The 22,788-nt window shown below is 38.6% G+C and overlaps 1 protein-coding gene and 1 long non-coding RNA gene across 5 annotated transcripts; one reads left to right on the top strand and one right to left on the bottom strand.

The window, feature by feature from the left end:
• Positions 1–7,165: 7,165 nt before the first annotated feature.
• LOC9319850 (ribosome biogenesis protein BOP1 homolog) lies at positions 7,166–11,380 on the top strand. Its single transcript, XM_021032113.1, is given in 14 exon segments — positions 7,166–7,789; positions 7,940–8,036; positions 8,160–8,266; positions 8,362–8,516; positions 8,591–8,708; positions 8,793–9,051; positions 9,141–9,249; positions 9,426–9,528; positions 9,608–9,758; positions 9,861–9,993; positions 10,068–10,174; positions 10,255–10,319; positions 10,400–10,952; positions 11,061–11,380. Coding segments are annotated over 14 exon segments (2,667 nt in total). The 3' UTR covers positions 11,147–11,380.
• A 5,479-nt stretch (positions 11,381–16,859) lies between these two features.
• On the bottom strand, positions 16,860–18,522 carry LOC110230310. Of its 4 annotated transcripts, none has more exons than XR_002333427.1 (4): positions 17,948–18,515; positions 17,770–17,867; positions 17,345–17,675; positions 16,860–17,077 (listed from the first exon to the last, which is right to left on the bottom strand). It is a non-coding gene; the product is annotated as an uncharacterized LOC110230310 (long non-coding RNA). The 4 variants fall into 4 exon arrangements; XR_002333426.1 differs by having other exon boundaries at positions 16,860–17,444; positions 17,544–17,675; XR_002333425.1 differs by having other exon boundaries at positions 16,860–17,675; positions 17,770–17,853; positions 17,948–18,522.
• Between the last annotated feature and the right edge of the window lie 4,266 nt (positions 18,523–22,788).

Here is a 22,788-nt window from a genome sequence, read left to right as displayed (position 1 = left end):
CAACGAATCTAACATTCAAGAAGCTGAAAAGAGGTGGACTCAACCCGTTCTTCAATCCACATTCAATCTACTTCTTTCATCGTCCCGTTAAGGTCAACCGCAAAACAAGCAAAATTTTTGCTCTTCCAACTCTCATTCATCACGGTGATTTTTCAAGAGGAGTTCGTCCAGTTTTCAACCTTCAAGATAACGAAGCATACGAAAACTTCCAAACTCATGCGTTTTACCTCAACAATGCAAGACATACGTTTCCTATTCCGTTCATTCCCAACTGGGTTCACTACCCGGTCGATTATCAGATGCAACTTGATGAAGATTTACAGTATTACATGATGAAGTTTGACAGAGGAAGACCAAACAGTTCAAAAGAAGATAAATAAGAAGAAACAACTTCCCAGGCGACTTCTCAAGATTACTGTGCTGATCACTTTAAGGACGCTCAATCTCCAGATGCTGAAATAAATGTTGAAGATATCGAAGAAAAGTTCAAATTCTGCATAAATGTTCAACCAAGAGAAGATGCACGAATGATTGAGGACTCGTATGAATGTCCAGATGATCATTATGGATGCTGCGAAGAACATATGCTAGAATTCGAAATGGATCATTAAAAGGTATGAAAAATATAAAATAAATAAAAAAATATAATATGTATGAGGTGTTTAAAATCATGTAATGATTATGTAAGCAATGATGTAATCGCTGAGGTAAGCAATGATGTAAGCGATGATGTAATTACAGATGTAATGATTATGTAAGCGATGATGTAATCGCTGAGGTAAGCGCTTATGTCAGCGCCTTAAATCCTCCTATAAATATGTGTGCACCCCTTGTACGAAGACACAACTTGAAATATCAAAAATTTCATAATAGCTCTCTCTCTCTCTAATGTCACTCTAACTTCTCTCTAAAGTTTTTCAGACTTCCTAACTTCTTCATAAACCTTGTTTCTTTCTATTCTAAACACAGTCGCGATTCTGTATCTTTTCTTAAGGTTAGCATAAGTGGTCCGTAAATACGACAGTCGAACACGACAGTCAATAGTACTCGCCGGGGTTCAAAGTTCCTAATAGTAGGTTGAGCAACACAGATAGCAATGAGGCCCGAACCGCTCTCTTTACCTGGAATATGAACCCTAGCTTGTCAATACGACTCGTCGTCTAGACTTAGTCAACACGACCCTCCGCTTTTGAATCTCTGATATGGATAGTGAATTGAGTAAAGAGTTTCTTTTGAAAAGATGATCTTGGCTTTTCGAACTTTATCTCCGTGGTTATATCGCTTCTAGAGTGAAAGCTTACTTCAGATGACTGGATCGGTGCTTGAGATGCTTGATGTATCTTTTCATAGCTTGTTACCCATGACTCCGGCAGTTTTCGCAGCAATTCTTCTCGAGATATCTGTCTTGGGATTTGAATAGAGTTGGGTGCTTGTGATGCCGATGTGACTTCAAGATATAAAGCCTCGTCTGATGCTGGTAATGCAAGATCAAGAGCATGATCTTGAATTCTGTATACAATCTGATGATGTAGAGTTGCTGCCACACTTTCTTCTTGCATAGGTGCTCCGATTAGTTGTAATTGAACTTTAAGCGCCTTTAGGAGATTTGGATCTTGTAGAGAAACATTGAAGTTTGGAAACAGTGTTATAAATACTGTTCTTGCGTTCAACGTTGTTTGTACTGTTCCGATGCAAGCTTGTTGATAGGATTTGAGCCTTGAGTCAAGCAAAGCTATCCGTGCTACAACCGGTAAGCCTTTTCGTGCATGTAAGGTTAAACCAATTCTTACTACACCAAAGTGCATATGAGTATAGCCCTATTGCTGCCATAGCCTTGGTAGATGCTCCAGAATATTTAGCGAGATGAATTGTTCTTCTTCGGTGGCTGGAACTTGACATGATGAAAACTTGCTGGATTGTAAGTACTCTAAAACTCGTCGGCTGGCAGATGGTTTGATGAGCTCACGAACACCTTTTACTGAAAAAGCACTAGGCTTTTTAGCAAAGTACTCATAAGGATTAACCAACAGGAGGGTTGTTTCCGGCAATTGATCTCCGGGAACATATTCAATTTCATACAAGGAATTTATTTTAGAAAGAGAATTATTTTTTTGGTTTTTTGGTAAAGTAGAGATAGCAAATTGAGAATCTATTGAAGGATTTAACTGAAGAGGTTTTGAAGGCTTTGAAAGAGACATGATTGAGGGTTTGTTTTCCAGAACATTCAAAATGATCAATCATAAACAATGATTCACTCTATCTTAACACGAGTCTTTGGCTCTGATAGCATAATCTTAAAGCTAGCACGAGTCGAGGGTCGTGTTGACTAAGTCTAGACGACTAGTCGTATTGACAAGCTAGGGTTCATATTCCAGGTAAAGGGAGCGGTTTGGGCCTCATTGCCATCTGTGTTGCTCAACCTACTATTAGGAACTTTGAATCCCGGCGAATACTATTGACTGCCGTGTTCGACCGTCGTATTGACGGACCACTTATGCTAACTTTAAGAAAAGATACAGAATCGCGACTGTGTTTAGAATAGAAAGAAACAAGGTTTATGAAGAAGTTAGGAAGTCTAGAAAACTTTAGAGAGAAGTTTGAGAGACATTAGAGAGATAGAGTTATTATGAAATTTTTGATATTTCAAGTTGTGTCTTCTTACAAGGGGTGCACACATATTTATAGGAGGATTTAAGGTGCTGACATAAGCGCTTACCTCAGCGATTACATCATCGCTTACATCATTGCTTACATCATCATTACATCAGCGATTACATCATCGCTTACATCATTATTTATTTTACATGATTTTAAACACATTATACATATTATATATATTTTTTTATTTTATATTTTCCATACCTTTTAATGATCCATTTCGAATTCTAACATATGTTCTTCGCAGCATCCATAATGATCATCTGGACATTCATACGAGTCCTCAATCATTCGTGCATCTTCTCCTGGTTGAACATTTATGCAGAATTTGAACTTTTCTTCGATATCTTCAACATTTATTTCAGCATCTGGAGATTGAGCGTCCTTAAGGTGATCAGCATAGTAATCTTGAGAAGTCGCCTGGGAAGTTGTTTCTTCTTTTGAACTGTTTGGTCTTCCTCTGTCAAACTTCATCATGTAATACTGTAAATCTTCATCAAGTTGCATCTGATAATCGACCGGATAGTGAACCCAGGTGGGAATGAGCGGAATAGGAAAGATATTTCTTGCATTGTTGAGGTGAAACGCATGAGTTTGGAAGTTTTCATATGCTTCGTTATCTTGAAGGTTGAAAACTGGACGAACTCCTCTTGAAAAATCACCGTGATGAATGAGATTTGGAAGAGCGAGAATTTTGCTTGTTTTGCGGTTGACCTTAATGGGACGATGAAAGAAGTAGATTGAATGTGGATTGAAGAACGGGTTGAGTCCACCTCTTTTCAGCTTCTTGAATGTTAGATTCGTTGCTTTTGCGGATTTTTGTAGTTTTCCACTCCAGACAGTCAATGGTGAAAACCACCTTAGGAATGTTGAGAAACAGTCTCTTTTGTCTTGAATAGTGTTGACGTAATGGTATAGCCACTGGATGTCGAAAGCAATTCCTACAGTGTAGACAACACAGAGATACCAAAGGAAACAGAGGACTTCTTCTGGCATGTTTGAATTCTCGATCCTGTAGAGATGTGAACGGATAGTCAAGATGAATTCCTATTGGAGCAATGTGGTGACAGTTTACTCCATAGTTAGACAGGATTGTAGATTGGTATGAAAAGATCTTTGTGTGCAATAGTTCATGAAGCTTGTTTCTGCTGATGAGTTGATGAACATCTTCGGGTACGTCGGCTTCAAAGTCATAGTAGCTCGTTTTGGATTCGGAGGAATTGGCCATCATGTGTATCTCGTAGGGCGTTTCTTGTTTTACTGGGTTTCGGCTAAGCATGTCTGCTAAAGTGTTCTTGGTGCCCTTTAAATAGACTGACTCGAAATCGTACTTTGAGAACCATTCACCCATCTTAGTAGCTGTTGATGCGGGACCATCTTCTGCTTAAACTGTAACATCTTGGGAAATGAAGACATATCCATTTCTATACGAAACCTGTGTCCTATTAGATGAAATTCAAACCTCTCGATAGCCCGTTTGACCGCTAAAATCTCCTTGAAAGTTGAGTGATAATGTTGCTCTGAATCTTTGAAACGACCACTCTTGTATCCACAGATTTGTCTTTTCCCATCCATCTCTTCAAACAGTATTGCTCGCCAATACTTATCACTAGCGTCTGTCTATAGAATATGCATGCCTGAGGAAAGAATCTTTAAAGGGGGCAGCTATTGCACTTCTGCTTTTAGACTTTTGATAGCTTCAGTTTGTCGTGATGCCCACAAAGGAGGGTTTTTCGACAACATTTTCTGTAGAGGTCTCGTCATTCTGGAAAGGTGTGGAATGAAGTCTCCTACATAATTGATTACGCCAAGAAATTGTTGAATTTGTCGCCTTGTAAGATTTTCATCGGGAAAATCTATAAGTTCTGTAGCTACATGGGCTTGTGGTATGAAACTTCCTTCTTTGATATGCATACCAAGAAAATCAATGTTGGGCTGGGCTATTATTATCTTTCTGGCTGATAGCATGATTCCGTTCTTCTTGACAATGTCTTGAAACTGTTATAGCGCCTGAATATACTCTTCTTCATTTTTTGAGGATATGAGTATGTCGTCAATGTATATAAGAGCTGTGTGTAACAATGGCTTGAATATATGTAACACTGCTTGTTGAAATAGTGATGGCGCCGTCTTGAGACCAAAGGGGGGGGGGGGTTTGTGGTATGATGTAAGCAATGATGTAATGATTATGTAAGCAATGATGTAAGCGATGATGTAATCGCTGAGGTAAGCGCTTATGTTAGCGCCTTAAATCCTCCTATAAATATGTGTGCACCCCTTGTAAGAAGACACAACTTGAAATATCAAAAATTTCATAATAGCTCTCTCTCTCTCTCTAATGTCTCTCTAACATCTCTCTAAAGTTTTCCAGACTTCCTAACTTCTTCATAAACCTTGTTTCTTTCTATTCTAAACACAGTCGCGATTCTGTATCTTTTCTTAAAGTTAGCATAAGTGGTCCGTCAATACGACGGTCGAACACGGCAGTCAATAGTATTCGCCGGGATTCAAAGTTCCTAATAGTAGGTTGAGCAACACAGATGGCAATGAGGCCCGAACCGCTCCCTTTACCTGGAATATGAACCCTAGCTTGTCAATACGACTCGTCGTCTAGACTTAGTCAACACGACCCTCCGCTCATGCTAGCTTTAAGATTATGGTATCAGAGCCAAAGACTCGTGTTAAGATAGAGTGGATCATTGTTTATGACTGATCGTTTTGAATGTTCTGGAAAACAAACCCTCAATCATGTCTCTTTCAAAGCCTTCAAAACCTCTTCAGTTAAATCCTTCAATAGATTCTCAATTTGCTATCTCTACTTTACCAAAAAACCAAAAAAATAATTCCCTTTCTAAAATAAATTCCTTGTATGAAATTGAATATGTTTCCGGAGATCAATTGCCGGAAACAACCCTCCCGTTGGTTAATCCTTATGAGTACTTTGCTAAAAAGCCTAGTGCTTTTTCAGTAAAAGGTGTTCGTGAGCTCATCAAACCATCTTCCAGCCGACGAGTTTTAGAGTACGTACAATCCAGCAAGTTTTCATCATGTCAAGTTCCAGCCACCGAAGAAGAACAATTCATCTCGCTAAATATTTCGGAGCATCTACCAAGGCTATGGCAGCAACAGGGCTATACTCATCTGCACTTTGGTGTAGTAAGAATTGGTTTAACCTTACATGCACGAAAAGGCTTACCGGTTGTAGCACGGATAGCTTTGCTTGACTCAAGGCTCAAATCCTATCAACAAGCTTGATCGGAACAGTACAAACAACGCTGAACGCATGAACAGTATTTATAACACTGTTTCCAAACTTCAATGTTTCTCTAAAGATCCAAATCTCCTAAAGGCGCTTAAAGTTCAATTACAACTAATCGGAGTACCTATGCAAGAAGAAAGTGTGGCAGCAACTCTACATCATCAGATTGTATACAGAATTCAAGATCATGCTCTTGATCTTGCATTACCAGCATCAGACGAGGCTTTATATCTTGAAGTCACATCGGCATCACAAGCACCCAACTCTATTCAAATCCCAAGACAGATATCTCGAGAAGAATTGCTGCGAAAACTGCCGGAGTCATGGGTAACAAGCTATGAAAAGATACATCAAGCATCTCAAGCACCGATCCAGTCATCTGAAGTAAGCTTTCACTCTATAAGCGATGGAACCACGGAGATAAAGTTCGAAAAGCCAAGATCATCTTTTCAAAAGAAACTCTTTACTCAATTCACTATCCAAATCGAGGAGCAAGATTTCTATGATCCAGTAAAGAAGAAAGATCTTCAACCAATCGCTTTTAGTCAAAATGGAACTGTTATATATCCATTCAAAGATGAGAACGGACATTGTTACTTCGATGTCTGCTCATGCACCGCTTGTATAGAAGATTCTTATGAATCAGATGAAGAAAAGCGAAGAAGACGAAGAAAAAAGAAGGATCCACTTTATAGACGCTACCTTGAAGGAGATCCTACAGTAGGTCCACTTGGTAACGACAACTACGACTTTATAGTCGAGTATTCAACAAAGGAGGATGAATCAAACCAACAAATCATGATGATAAAGATGGATTTTCCTCCACCAAAAGACTTTGTCAAGGACAATATTGTGCATACACCAAAGAACGTTCCAAACAACATCAACTCTTCTGGACCCGACGAATTAAGCCAAGCAGAGAAGGTTCTCAACTGGCAAACAGAAAATGCCTTTGTTCAGAATCAATTACTGTCATCCATTAGCCACAAGATTGATCAAATGTCGGAAAACAACAATAGAAGACTTAACAGTCTGCAAGGAGCCATATCGGAGATTCAACAGAAACTCAGCAACTTGCACCATGAAATGATGGCTATGGCAAAACAAATGAAAGTTGATACATCTTAGTTCAGAAGTAAAGAAGCTGAACAAACCAATCTCAAATATAAACTCAAAGACCTTCAAAGGAGCCTAGATAGTCTAATCCAAAATCAGAGGCGAGTTAATGTGTATAATCCTTTTGACTATATGTCATCCGGAATATCCACATATCAAGAATCGTATTCCCCAGGGTTTCTGTCTGGTTATCAAGATCCAAGACCGAAACAGCATGTACCTGGATTCTTATCCTCTGATGAAGCTTTTACATCTCGGTTCGGTACAACTTCAATCAGCAATTTTAAAACAAAAGTGGCAAGAACTAAACCAAGGCGTCAAAAGGATTCTGAATTTCAAACTAATCCATCCAAGAAGCCAAGTCTAGCATCTTCTTCAAGCCATGAGTCCGTTCAAGATGAAAAGAAAGAGGATGTTGCAAAGAAGGAAGATATTGCGATGATCGAGTTTTCAATGTCTAATTTACTAGGCAATCTTGCGAGGACATCTGACGACGAAAGACAAAAATTGCAAATTCAATCAAAAGAGCAGCAACCACAACCAATCGTTACAATGAATCACATTTCAGCTCTTTCAGATTCAACCTCTTCCGCCAATGAATCAGAAACAGATGAATCTCTTCCAAATCAGTTTGCGATAGGAGAAGAGTCACATATTCCAAAAGAAGAACCAATCTATGAAGTAATTTCAAGTGACGACGAGATGGGCTATGAAACGCAAGGTGTACCAAAGAAGCAATTTGCATCAAAGATAATGGTATTCACATTTGATGACATTCCTTTTGAAAAATGGAATAGTCGTCTTGACGAATTTCATGCGTGGATGACCTCAGAAGCAATCACATCCCCAACAGATGTGGTGATACAACAATTCACATCAAGACTTTCAGGCGCATTAAAAGAATAGTGGAATTCACTTGGAGAATATCGACAACAACAGGTGTATCAAACAACGATACCTCTTCTTTCAACAGATGATGGAGAGAGAGAATCATCGGTCGATGGTAATTGCTTGCTTGTAATTTTCCTCTGGTTCAGCTCATCTTTAATTTGAACTTGTAAGGTTCATGCTCTCGATTTTGCAAGTAAGAGAGAGTAACTGTACCGGCATCTACATGTATTATTAGGTCATGAGGGATCAGATGATTATGAAAGTGAACAACTAGATGGTGAGGATGATGGGAGTGACCAAAGTTCTGAGCAAGATGAAGAGAGCGATTCTTCAGAAGATGAGGTTGATGCATGCTTTATCTATTCATTATAGAATTTGAAACTATCTTTCTCGATTCCCAAACAAAACTATATATATATATATATATTGATGTGTAGGTTCCTCCAAGAAATACAGTTGGCAATGTTCCCTTGGAATGGTATAAGGATGAGACACATATTGGTTATGACATCTTTGGGAAGAAGATTACCAAGAAAGAAACGGGAGATATAATTAACTCTTTTCTTGCAACTAGGGATTACTCCAAGAATTGGTCAGTTTCTGTTTATTTGTATATATTGTCTGTTATTTAGTAGCATTATGGTTATGCAATTTGTGGGGCTTTAGGTGCAAGATTTACGATGAATATAATGACGAGGAAGTGGAGCTGACTAAAGAGGATATAAAGCTCATGCGTAGAATTCTCAAAGGGAAAGCGCCACATGCTGACTTCGATTCATGTCCGGTACGTAATGTGGTTTATGTCTAGCCGTTTTCTACTAATATATTATACAAAATGTGACCTTCTGATTGATTCTCTTGGTGCCAGCCTTATGTTGATTGGTTCAAATGGGCTGATGCAAGACATCCACTCTCAAGTGCACCGGAACCCAAGCGTAGGTACATCCCTTCAAAATGCGAGGCTAAAATGGTTGCTAAGTTTGTTATAGCAATCCGGAAGGGGTTGATCAAGTTTTCTAAGCCTGGAGAAGTGCCAAATGTATACCTCTTATGGGGTGATGATTCAACTTCAGGTCAAAAGAGCAAGCAATTAACTTATATTCCTCCACCGAAACATAAATTACCAGGTGAAACTTTTTGGCTTGCCATCTATTTATCTGCTTCTGTCTTGGAATTGTATTTATGAAGGTTTAATCTTTGCAATTTGGCTTTCCAGGACACGAGGAATAATACAATCCTTCTTTGGAATACATTCTAACAGAGGAAGAGCAAGCCTCATGTGACTTGTTATGTGAGGAAGATCGTCCAAAATTCATTCCTAAAAAGTATGTAAAAGTACCGCTTTATAAAATGATATGGTCCCTGGCTTGAGGGGATGTACGGGCCTTGCCTCAGAACCTCTTAGTTACTCCAAAAAAATAAGTACCGCTTTATATACTCTGTTGTAGTTTTCTTTGGAATTTGTTAGCTTAAGCCTTATGGTAAATTAATGTGTGCGTAGGTTTACATCTCTGAGAAGCATTCTAGCATATGGGAATGCACTAAAAGAGTCTTTTGACCGATGTTTGGATCTATACCTATGTGCAAGAGTTCGAAAGAAGAGAGTGAGGACTAATTTGATCATCTCATTTTCTGGTTTATCTAATTTTCTGTATCTAATCCCACTATGTTACCTTTCTCCAGATAAACATTGATCCTGAATCTTTGAAGCCTAAGCAACCTAGTAGAAAAGATCTTAGAGCTTATCCAAACTCCTGTTATCTTGAATATAAAGGCTATACTGGAAAAGTTACTACCTTATCCACTGAATGTTATGGCCAATGGATAGCCTTAGGTATTTCATTTAATCAAAATTTTATTGAGGTCTCTTTTCGTTTTCCAAGATGCCAACCTTGTCTTCCTTTTTGTTTTCTTTTTTTTTTTTCTATCTTCAAAGGTTCAACAGATGGATCCGTCCGTATATGGGAAGTGGAAACTGGTAGATGTCTTAAGATCTGGCAATTTGATGAAGCCATTCACTGTGTGGCTTGGAATCCTCTTTTCGGCTTTCCGATTTTAGCCATTGCCATGTGAGTGTGTACCCTGGCAGTTTGTTTTCTGATTTATTATAACTTTCTGAAACCATCACATCTCACATATGCAGGGGACGAGATTTGGTTATCATTAACACTGAACTTGGTACTGATGTGGAACAGAAAAATATCGAAGAGCTGTTTCACTTAGGAAACGTTCCAGAACCAAAAGCATCTGGTAAGTAGCCTACCAACACTTTGTCAGAAATTTAGATGGATATCCGAATGATTTAATCCATTGTAAATTTTGTACTATAGTTGCAGCAATTGCAAGCTGGCTTCAAGATGAGAAATATGGAGGAATCATGATTAGACATTTTAAGGTACATTTTGCTAAATATCCTTTGTAACAGCTATCACAGGGAAAAAAAATCCTTTAATTGGTTTGGTTTATATATTTCAGAACATATCCAGTATTGACTGGCATCGTAAGGGAGACTATATGTCGACAGTCATGGCATCCGGCGAAACACGAGGTGTTGTAATTCATCAAATCTCGAAAAAGCTTACACAAAAGCCATTCAAGATCTGTGGACTTCCAGTGACTGCTCTTTTTCATCCTAGCCTTTCATACTTCTTCATCGCGACAAGAAAGAACGTGCATGTTTACAATCTGTTAAAGGTAGATGAGCCCGTAAAAAAGCTGGAAACTAGAATGAGGGAAATCTCATCAATGGCGATTCATCCTGGTGGTGATAATCTGATAGTAGGAAACAGAGGGAAGATGTGTTGGTTTGACATGGATCTTTCTTCGAAGCCGTACAAGACTCTCAAGAATCATCCTAAGGACATTACTAATGCGGCGTTTCACCGTGCGTATCCGTTGTTTGCTTCGTCCTCGGAGGACTCAACAGCTTATGTGTTCCATGGAAAGGTGTATAATGATCTGAATGAGAATCCTCTGATTGTGCCGTTAGAGATTCTAAGAGGCCATTCTACTTCTTCAAATGGGGGAGGTCAGTTTACATGGCGTTTTGTATCCTTAAGGATCACACTATTATATGTGTCATAGGCATATGTTTTGATTCTTCATGAGATTAATATATTATGTGTTTTGATTGCAGGTGTCTTGGACTGCAAGTTTCATCCAAGACAACCATGGCTATTCACTGCAGGGGCTGACTCAGTTATAAAACTCTATTGCCACTAAATTTACAAACCCTCTTTTTGACATTTTGCAAGTTGTTTCACATTGTTTTACTTTTTTCGGTGTAAGTGGTAAACTGATCTCGATGAACACTAAAGATAACGAAAATGGACAGTATGGTGATATCAATTGGAGACATCTATCTCTCTATGTAAAGGAAAACAAGTGTTCTAAAGAGCGCCAAACGGTAAGTGTTTAGGTGACCGCCTAAAATTGAATAAATCTTGTTTTAGTGTATTTTTCAAATGTCCAACTACATCAATTTAAATTTATAAGTTTTATCGCCATATACATGGTTATAAACATTCATATGTTGTTTGATATGAATTACGGAAATGTTTTTATCTAACTTTTGTTTACGATTTAATATTTTATTCTTTTAATAGATATATAGTTTTATATGATTTTTATCTGTAATATCATATTTATAATATTTTATGTTATAAACGTATACATAACCTAAAACCACATAGTCTTTGATTAGGCGTTCTAGGCGCTAGGCGTTGGAGGCACCATTTGCTTAGCGCGTTGCGCTTTCTTGAACATTGAGAAAACCAAAGAGAAAGGGAATAAAACACATTTTAAAGAAATTTGTTTTTTTTTTTTGTTTTTGTTCTTTTAATATCAAAGGAATTTGTTTTTCTTTTAATCCTATAGACAAAAATGTCGCTATTAGGTTTTCATATATTGGGCCTATCATTTTTTTTTTTATCAAAATACATAGATATTGGGCCTATCATTATCTATGTATTTTGATGTAAAGACCCACAACTTGATTTGTGTATATTTTTTATATATTATCATCCATGTTTTGACCTAAAAAATAAAATAAAAATCATCCATGTAATGGGTTTTGGCTAATGGGCCAGAAACAGTTACAGTGTTACAAAAAGGCGAAGTCCAAATCGGAAAACATGCCGAAAAACGGAGAACTGAATCAGAAGGTTTACCGGAGCACACGTCATCTTACCTAAAACATTGGCGCAAATAAGAGAGACCCCTTTGCAGGAGAGATGCCGATGACGAGCTCTTGACCGGAGTTAGCTGATCCAACCTCAAACCTAAGACAACATCAAGCCAAAACCCGGAGCACTTCTTTCCGAAATACGTCATATCTGAGACTTTCGAAACCTCATCCCTCAACTGCCGGGATGAGGTTTCGAAAGTCAAACACTAATCAAACACTCACCTCCAATGTGAATTACCATCGACCTCGACTATATAGTACAATCTTTAAATCCGTAGAGGAGAAAACCAAATCTAGGCAAATAGATAAAGACGGTGGCTCAATCTCTTCGAAAATAGTGAAACTCACTGATCTTCACATCAACTTCCATCACAAGTCAGAGCTTCAATCACTAGCCGCCGAGCTGCGAGAACTACTCCACACTTCCACCTTTGTCCTCAACGAGCAAGGAATCAGAGAAGGAGTCACTTTTGACCGACGTGAGATTGGCCACTAACTTGCATCGAGATTCAGATCCAACCACACCTCATCACTGCTGTAGGAAAAGAAAGGGTGATTGCTACTCCCACTTCGCCGAACGACTTACACTCTCACGATGAAGATCAATCGACAAAAAGAAAAAACGGATCTAGATATGTATTTGCTATAGTAAGGAGAAAGAGTAGAGTTTTTTTTTGGAACGATTGTATTTTGTAGTGTGTAAAAATTTTACCTCAAAAAACACAATGTAAAGTTGCAAGTGCACACCAAGCTATTAAGTAAGAATCCCTGAACTCCCTCTTTTGGGCTTAGAACTATCTCATTGCTTTAGAGGCTTTCAGTCTAAAGTGTTGTAGAGCTTTTGTCTCGGTATCAAATCCGAATAGTCATCACTAAAGCTACCTAGAGTGAATTTTAACCTAATTCGTGTCTTTTCTTTTTGGAAAAAGTGTTTTTGCCTCCTTCTTCTATGGTTCATCTCTGTTTTCCAGATCTGTGTCTTAGAATTTGGATCATCGGTCTTTTGGGGAGATAAACGTAGAGATGTCGTCCAGTATTGATAGAGCGTTGATGGCGATGAGTTTAGAGGAAGAAGATACACCGTTTGATATGTCGGATCTACCGGAGTTCTGTTCCAGTGAGAAGAATGTGCAGAGTATTCTGGGTCAGCTTTTGAACCCGGAGTGTCAGAAGATGTCAAGTCTTATTCTTGATATGCCGAGGAAATGGCAAATGATAGGAAGAGTCAGAGGAGTGGCTTTGACTAAGGAGAAGTTTCAATTTATTTTCAAATATGCTCATGATATGGAAGCAATCTTAGCAAAGGGAGCTCATACTTACAATGAATGGTCCTTTGTAATTGATAGATGGAAAGAGAACCCTCCGGTGGACTACCTACAGTTCATGCCTGTTTGGATTCAGATCCGCAACATCCCGGTGAATCATTACACGGCTCAAGCTATTTCTACCTTGGGGGAATTGGTGGGTGAAGTGAAGGAAGTTGTTTTAGATCCTGACAGATCTCAAAACCAAGATTTTGTGAGGGTAAAGATTAACTTTGATGTTTCGAAACCATTGAAAAGAAAGAAAGTGGTGAACTTTAAAGGAGTGGCGGTCTGCATTCGGTTTGATTTTGAAAGGGTACATAAGAGATGTTTCACGTGCCAGAGACTGACACATGAACAAGAGCGCTGTCCTTTGTGGTTGAAGAATAAAGAAGAGTATCGATTGGCTGCTAAACAGAAAGGGAAAGGTATTTCAATTGAGAAAATCAAAGTCATCACAGAATCGGATCCATTATTTGGTGTAGTGGAAGAGAATCAGGTGGGCATTAATCCAGCCACGGGAAGGCCTCGGATTGCAAAAGAGGTAATTGATGGTATGAGACAATATCTTCAAGTGGCGGAAGGAGCTGAAAGAATTGCAAGAGAGGCAAGGATCAAACAATCTCTTTTGGACCTGAAGAATGATCCAATAGGTCAAAAAACTATGCTGAGGCTGGAAACTCCTCTAATTGTGTCTTCAGAGTTGGATAAAGGGAAAGGGTTAGTGTTTGATTATGAACAAATGTCCCTTATAGACAAGTAAGAGAGATGGTTGCCTTAGATGCCTGTTCAAGGGAAGAGTGCTTCTAAAGAAGGAAAGGATATGCTAAAGGATATGAGAATGGAAAATACCAACACTGAGTATCAGCAAGGGGAAGGTTTAGGATGTCAGATTCCTAAGTCCACTTTCCATTCTTTTGAATGCTCAACGGTATTTAAGACTGGTTCCTCTGGAGCCAGTCTTTCCGGGGTTTTTCTGAAGAATGGTAAGCCCAGGAAAAGGCCATTCAAAACCAGAAGAAGAGGAGGTTCAATTGTGAAGGGTGTAGTGCATGGAGAAGGTAAAGTTTCAGTTTCTGAGATTATAAAGGTGAGTATTTCAAAGAGGAAAGCTGCGGATGAGGCTAAGTCTACATCAAAAGTCGCTAAGCGCAACAACCAAGAGGTGGTCCCAAATGAGGGACCGTCCACTCTGTAATGACGATGATCAGCTGGAATTGCCAGGGCTTGGGACGGTTCCAAGAACTGACGATTCCTCGTCTCATGGAGTTGCGCAAAGAGCACTTCCCTGAGATCTTGTTCCTGATGGAGACTAAGAATTGTAGAAATGTTGTTGTTGATTTACAAGAATGGCTTGGTTATGAGAGAGTTTACACTGTAAATCCTGTTGGTTTGAGTGGAGGGGTGGCGCTGTTCTGGAAAAAGGGTGTCAATGTGGATTTTAAATATGTGGATAAAAATCTGCTTGATTGCTTTGTACAGTTTGGGGCAGTGGAGTTCTATGTTACTTGTGTATATGGTGATCCTGTTCAGAGTGGTAGGGATAAGGTTTGGGAGAGACTTAGCAGAATTGGATTAAACAGAAAGGAGAAGTGGTGCATGATGGGTGATTTCAATGACATCATCCATAATGGAGAAAAGCTGGGAGGTCCCTTGAGAGGTGATGCTTCCTTTACCCCCTTCAAAGACATGTTGAATGCCTGTCAAATGTTTGGACTGCCTAGCAAAGGGAATGCTTTCACTTGGGGAGGTAGGAGACATCATTTTTGGATTCAAAGTAAGTTAGATAGATGTTTTGGGAACAAAGCTTGGCTAGCCATGTTCCCGGCTGCGAATCAGACCTTTTTAGAGAAAAGGGGTTCAGACCACAGGCCAGTGTTGGTCAGTTTGACTACATCTAAGGAAGCTTATAGGGGGAGCTTTAGATTTGATAAGAGGATTTTTAACAAACCGCTGGTCAGAGAAGCTATCAGCCAAGCATGGAATTCTAACCATCTCAGAAGAGAGGCTCATGTGTCGGATAAGCTTGTGAATTGCAGGAAAGCTCTCAGCAGGTGGAAGAAAGAAAATATTGGGAACTCAGCCACTCTTATTGGTCAGCTTCAGGTTGATTTGGAGGATGCCCAGTCTGCTAGTTTTCCAAATGGTTGGAATGTCAAGAACTTGAAGAAATTGCTCTGCAAGGCTTATAGAGAGGAGGAAATATTTTGGAGTCAGAAGTCAAGGGAAAAATGGGCCAATGGAGGGGACAAAAACACCAAATATTTCCATGAGTCTGTGAAGTCTACTAGGAGGAAGAACTCGGTGGAAGTCTTATTTGATGTCAATGGAAACCCTCAAAAGGATAGTGCTTCCAAAGGTGCAGTGGCTGAGTCCTATTTCCAGGATCTTTTCACCTCCACTGATCCGGGTAATTTCCATGAGGTTTTCCATGACTTCCCGCCTAGAGTTACTGAGGTTATGAATAAGGAGTTGGTGGACAGAGTCTCTAAAGAGGAAATTAAAGATGCAGTCTTTGCGATTAAAGCTACCAGTGCCCCTGGTGTTGATGGTTTTACAGGGTTTTTCTTTCAAAAGTACTGGGATCTTGTTGGATCTCAGGTCACTAAGGAGGTCCAAGAATTCTTCTTTACTGGCCTTTTCCCAAAGGAATGGAATTATACTCAGCTTTGCCTAATACCAAAGAAGGAAAATTCTGAACATATGGCTGACCTCAGGCCTATCAGTCTATGTTCTGTCCTGTACAAGATCATCTCCAAGGTATTGGTGAGAAGATTGAAACCTTGGCTGAATGATATTGTCTCTCCTAATCAGTCAGCTTTTGTTTCTGACAGACTGATCTCAGATAATATAATCATTGCACATGAAGTAGTACATGTGTTGAAGACTCACCGGAAAATTGCTCCTGAGTTTATGGCAATCAAGTCAGACATGTCCAAAGCCTATGATAGAGTGGAGTGGAATTATTTGGAGGCTCTCTTGGTTGCTTTGGGCTTTCACACTAAATGGGTCCAATGGATTATGGCTTGTGTAACTTATGTTACCTACTCGGTCCTAATCAATGACCAACCCTATGGGATGATAACTTCGGGTAGAGGATTGAGACAAAGTGACCCTCTTTCCCCTTTTCTCTTTGTTCTTTGTACTGAAGGCCTTACACATCTGATGAATAGAGCAGAGTCCATTGGTATTCTTGAAGGAATCAGATTCTCCCCACAAGGACCAGCCATACATCACCTCTTGTTTGCTGATGATAGCCTCTTTATTTGTAAAGCTGATAAGGGTCAAGGAGAGGTTCTAAAAGGGATCTTAAAGTGCTATGGAGAGGCTACAGGCCAGACCATATGAAACGACCGCACCCGTTTTTTTTTTTTTTTTTTTAATAAATATAACTAATATTCCCATAAATATTAATTATTTCTCCATTTTCCATTTAATTCAACAATTAAACAAAGCAACCCAATTCGCTTAACTTATTAAATAAATCCGGTTTAACCATAAAACACAAATTATCCGAAAATTAAACACACATAAACAAACCGTTTTTGAGTTATTAAACATAAATACTATGACTCGACAACCACATTATACAACAACAACGACGAGACCCTAGATCATCCTCCTCCTCATCGCCATGATTCCACGTTCACACTTTATCCTTACCTGCAACTCAAGAACACACAGAGATGCGTAAGTATTACCAAAATACTTAGTGAGGCGATCCTCCCATCTACGAGCTATACACACAAGCAACGAAGATCGCAACTCAACACATAATTCATGAAAAACAAACAAACCAATGACAATCATCCAATAACACAACCATCTTACGGTTTAAACTATTGGATCCATCAAAAATCCAACCTACACATCACACAAACAAGTCACAAAACCCCAATCGCTTAGATAAGCTCATGGTCACGCACTCACCTCGAAACAAGGAACGAGTTTTGGACAAGAACCACAACAGCAACCCAACCGTGACTCACTCACACGCCAACCACAGCTCGCCCTTCCTCTAACTCACACCCTACAGCCAACCCAACAACCAAAACAACACTTAACCCATAAACTGGGAAAGAACAGAAACGGTCTGTCTCAAAGGTTGGCTCGTGCAACAAAATCTAACCGCTCACTTCGAAATCGCTCCGGTGAAAATAAGCCTCTAGATGTCCTGAAGCTACCCACAAAGTTTCGTGATGATCCGTTCACAGATGAACTCGCGATCCTACCCTGAACCCACGCTGGTCCCAAATCGCGTCTGAAACAGAGCACCCCACGAAAACGTGGATAACTTTCAGAATAATAACTCAAATCCAAAACCGAAAAGAGTCGCATCTAGATCTAAGGCATACCTACAATTCCACCAAATTTCGTAACGATCAGATAACCGGTTCACTCACGATCGTCTTTTGAACAGGCGATGATCCAAATCGCGTCTGAAACAAACGATCTCACGAAAACAGGGATAACGCTTAGAATATTGACTCGAATCAATATCCGCAAACGGCTACAACTAGATATAAGTCTTACCTACAATCCCTGAAAATTACGTCCAGAAAGGAGACGATTTGCTAGGTCGATCCTCTGTTCTACCAAAACGCGTTCTGCTGCTTCTCTTCTCTTCTCTTCTCTTCTCTTCTCTTCTCTTCTCTTCTCTTCTCTTCTCCTCTCTTCTTTTCTCTCTTTCTCTCTTTCTCTCCAACGCACAAAACCTCTGTATTTTTTTTGCGTTTCTTGTTCTCAATGATTGTGAAAGAAGAAGAAGAAAAGAAGGAAAGAAAGTCAAAAAGGAGAGACTTTTCCCCAACCTTTTTCAGAAAAAGCCCCGCAATTTTACAGTTCCGTTTCCTGAAACTGACAACTTTCGAAACGAATTATGACACCCCCTGAACAAATCTAAATTAATTATTTTTCACCAAATAATTAATTTTCAAGACTTGTCTAAGGCTCATAAACGCGACATACTTTCCGTTTCCGAGAAAACTCCATTCCCGAAACACCCCAGATTGATTCCCAAAAGAGAGAAACACAATCCTACAGATTTATTCGGATCAAAGACGTTTTTGATGTATATATATATATATATATATATATATATATATGTATATAACTCCATACATATATTTTTATGTCCGATAAAAATCTATTTCCCGGGAGACGGGCGTTACACCATAAATCTCCTGAAATCGTCTATTACCTTTGGAAGTAGAGTTGAGGTTCAGAGGAAGACTGAGCTACAAAACGTTTTTGAGATTTATGCTGAAGGAGGAGCTGGTACTTACCTGGGACTCCCTGAATGCTTCAGTGGGTCTAAGGTTGAGCTTCTTGGATATATTAAAGACAGGCTCAAGAAAAGACTGAGTGGATGGTTTGCTAGATCCCTTTCACTTGGAGGCAAAGAAGTACTTTTGAAAGCTGTAGCAATGGCAATGCCCGTTTATGCTATGTCATGCTTCAAAATGACAAAGACTACCATTGATAACATCACTAGTGCAATGTCCAACTTTTGGTGGAGTTCATTTGAACACAAGAGGTATATGCATTGGGTGAGCTGGGAAAAGATGTGTTTGTCTAAAGATAATGGTGGTTTGGGATTTAAGGATTTGGAATGTTTTAATCAAGCTCTCCTTGCCAAACAGGCTTGGAGGATTCTACAGGACCCTGATTCTTTGTTTGCACAGTTCCTAAAGAGTAGATATTTCCCGGATGAGGAATTCCTGGAGGCAACCTTAGGTGACAGACCCTCTTATGCGTGGAGAAGTGTATTATGGGGTAGGAATCTTCTCTCTTAGGGTATAAGAAAGCAGGTTGGGAATGGTGACTCTCTTAGAGTATGGATTGACCCATGGGTGTATGATCAAGAGTGGAGAGCACCGTATAGGAGACAAATCTTTTTTGACCCGGGTTTGAGAGTAAGTGCTTTGATTGATAAGCCTAACAGGTGCTGGAATTTAAACACTCTTCATGATCTTTTTTTCCCTCAAGATGTGGTGAGGATTCTGGTTCATAAACATGTGGTAAATCAGAATGACTTCTGGTGCTGGGAGCATAATAAAAGTGGGGAGTACTCGGTTAGATCAGGATATTGGATGGCCTGTAGACTTAATAAGCCGGAGCTTCTGTTTGAAGCCTTATGTCAGCCGTCTCTGAATGGTTTGAAGAAACAGATATGGTCTATTCCAACGGTGCCGAAATTGAGACTGTTTCTTTGGAGGGCTTCTAGTGATGCCTTGCCAGTGGCACAGTTGTTTGCAATTAGAGGAATGGACAGAGATAACAGGTGTCAACTGTGCGGTGGGGATATGGAATCAATCAATCATGTCTTGTTCACTTGCTCACTAGCAAGACAGGTGTGGGCTCTGTCTCTTGTTCCTAATCCTCCCTTAGGTTTTGATGAATTGTCGTTCCACTCCAACCTGAATTATCTGATCAAAATGAGCAAAATGGATCTTTTGGAGAATTTGGAAGAATAGGAACTCCTTTTGTTTTGAGGGGAAGTTTTAATCTCCTTTGGACTCTATTGCTGAGACTAAGGATGATGCTGAGTTTTGGTTTTTATCTCAAATCCAAGAACAGGAAGATGAGAGGGTTATGGACAGAGAAGAGATTGTTGATCATCAGACATGGAAACCTCCCCCCAATCCTGGGTGAAGTGCAATATGAGCAGCTACTGGGATAAATACACCAATGTTGGAGGATGTGCTTGGGTACTTAGGGACTCCATGGGCTCTGTGTTGATTCACAGTAGAAGATCCTTCCCTAATTTGAACAGCCGGGAGGAGGCGAGAACTAAATGCATCCTATGGAGCATTGATAGTATCTGCAGCCACAACTTGAACAAGGTGATTTTCGCGCTGGATGATTCCAAGATGGTAAAGATGGTGGAGAGACCGAAAGCATGGCCCTATTACAGACATCTTTATTATGAGATTATGTTACGTTTGAACTTTTTGAATGACTGGAGATTAATTTGTGAAGACCCAGCAGCTAATAGAGGTGTTTTTCTCATTGCGCGAAGTGCTTCTTTGGAAGCATTTGGACAATCCTATGTTGCTAATGGAGCTCCGGGGTGGCTTAGTGATTTGTTTGAGAATGAGAAAGGGTCGACCTCTGTCCAAGCTGTTTCTGTGTTTTGTCTCCCTTTGACTACTAAGCTGACTTTTAGTTAGTCTCATTTTTTGGTGGTTAGTGTATTTACTTGTAACACTTTCCTTATGGCCTGTGTATTTCTGTAAGGCTTTTGTTGTAACATCCATTATCAATACAAATCCAGATGACAAAAAAAAAAAAAAAAAAAAAAAAGCTGCAAGTGTACAACTTTTTGTGTATAGTATTTAAGGATCGAATCCCACACAGAGAGGGCGTTGTGCTACTAATCCGTTAGAAGAAAATAAGGCTAGGATTATAATATAAAAGAGGCGTTTTTGGGTTTTGTCACAAACGAAAATAGCAAATAAATAACTAAAGCAAAACAAGTAAGAACGCAAGAACAAATCAAAGAGATAGGTGTCACACCCGTCTCCCTGGAGTACTTTCACCTTACTTGTCATTTCTTCTATTCCACTTTCTCAATTAATAATTCAAATTCACATTGCATGATTTTCTGAGAAAATCTTTATAACTAGCTTACATATATTGTGATTTGGAATTTAAAAACGGACTTATATTACTCAATTAATGAAAATTGTGTGTTTAACCTCTCACATCAGCTAAAATGTTTAGACATTGATTCATAGACATATTATAATAGGGTCAAAATGAATCCAAATCTGAATGAGCATGAAACTTAACTTAAGAAGCATCCAAATTTAAAAGTTTGTATACGGTTTAATTCGGTTTTTAGTTAAACTATTTATTTGTACCGTATATAGTAAATTTAAACTTTTAAAAAAAATTATGATATATTTAGAATCAATAAATTTTTTATGATATCATGAATATTTGAACATATAAAAAATTAAAATAACACGGGACGGGTTATATTGCTGGACGGGGTTATATGATAGGACGGATTTGAATTAACATTAGTAAAAATTTAAAATATTATTAACCCGCCACTTCAATACGGATTAAATCCTCATTTTTAACACTACCAATATTAGACATATCGAATTAGCCAAATTTAGTTAAGATTGTATAAAACAAAAGTTGTTCCGCAGTATACCGTTACTTAATGACAATTGTAAACTATAAAATATAAATGTCTTAATGATACAATTTACAAACTTTTATATATAATACATAATCATAAAATTTTAAAAATCACAAATTTTATAAAACAAATCGTCTCGCAGTGTACCGCGGGTCAATCCCTAATTCAGAACAACATTGCAGAGCAAAGGGTTGACTCTGATACACTACCCCAACGATACCGTTTCTTCGGTGTACACCCTGAACTTTTTGTCTCTTTTTTATACACCATAAACAATTTATTTCTCTATTAAACTTCACAAACTATACTTTCTCTTTTAATTGCAACATAGCGATTCTAAATTGTGATTAAATTTATTAAACTGGTAATTGCGTTTCAAAAACCAAGATTAGCTTAAGTAAACCCAAAAACTACAATTTATTTATCCTTTTTTGCCGTAAAAAAAGAAAAAAAGAAAAAACCCACGTTAACCACCCATCTTCATCTTCTTCATATCAAAAATCCCCACTTTTATTTAGAATTTCTTCAACGTATTCTTTTGTTGTTTCTTTGCAAGATAAAAGAAATCTATTAATCTAATATTAAAATTTATAGCTAACAAATTCTCATTGTTTCAAGAAATAAAAACTATCACCAAGATCACAAAAACTTCAAAACAAAAACTCCAAAACAAACCATTCATGTTTGCAAAACTAAACTAAAAAGACCACGTTGATAGCACTATTAAACTTCACTCATAAATCACCATGTCGGGGTTGTTTGTGATGGTTGCGGTTGAGAGATTGTATCCGGTACTTGAGACGATGATGACACAGCCTGAAAAAGAAACACAAACACAAAGAATTACTATACAAACTAGAAACGGGTTTTTGGGTTCATTTAAGCTAATCGTGGTTTTTGGGTTCTCTTTTATTTTACAGCAAAAAAACAATTGTAGTTTTTGGGTTCATTTAAGCTAATCGTGGTTTTCTTAACGCGATTACCGGTTTAGTAAATCTAATCATAATTTAGAATCGCTATGTTGCAATTAGAAGAGAAAGTATAGTTTGTGATGTTTATTAGAGAAAAAATTTATTTATGGTGTATAAAAAAGAGACAAAAAGTTTAGGGTGTATACCGAAGAAACTGTATAGTTGGGGTAGTGTATCAAAGTCAACTCCATAGCAAATATGTAGAAACGGTAGATAGATTATATGTGGTTGTTATTTTGTTTCAAACT

Source organism: Arabidopsis lyrata (assembly GCF_000004255.2).
Source record: "Arabidopsis lyrata subsp. lyrata unplaced genomic scaffold ARALYscaffold_3, whole genome shotgun sequence".
NCBI classification, from domain to species: domain Eukaryota; kingdom Viridiplantae; phylum Streptophyta; class Magnoliopsida; order Brassicales; family Brassicaceae; genus Arabidopsis; species Arabidopsis lyrata.
Note: the sequence above shows the minus strand (reverse complement) of the source record. Positions and strands in the feature narration are given on the sequence as shown.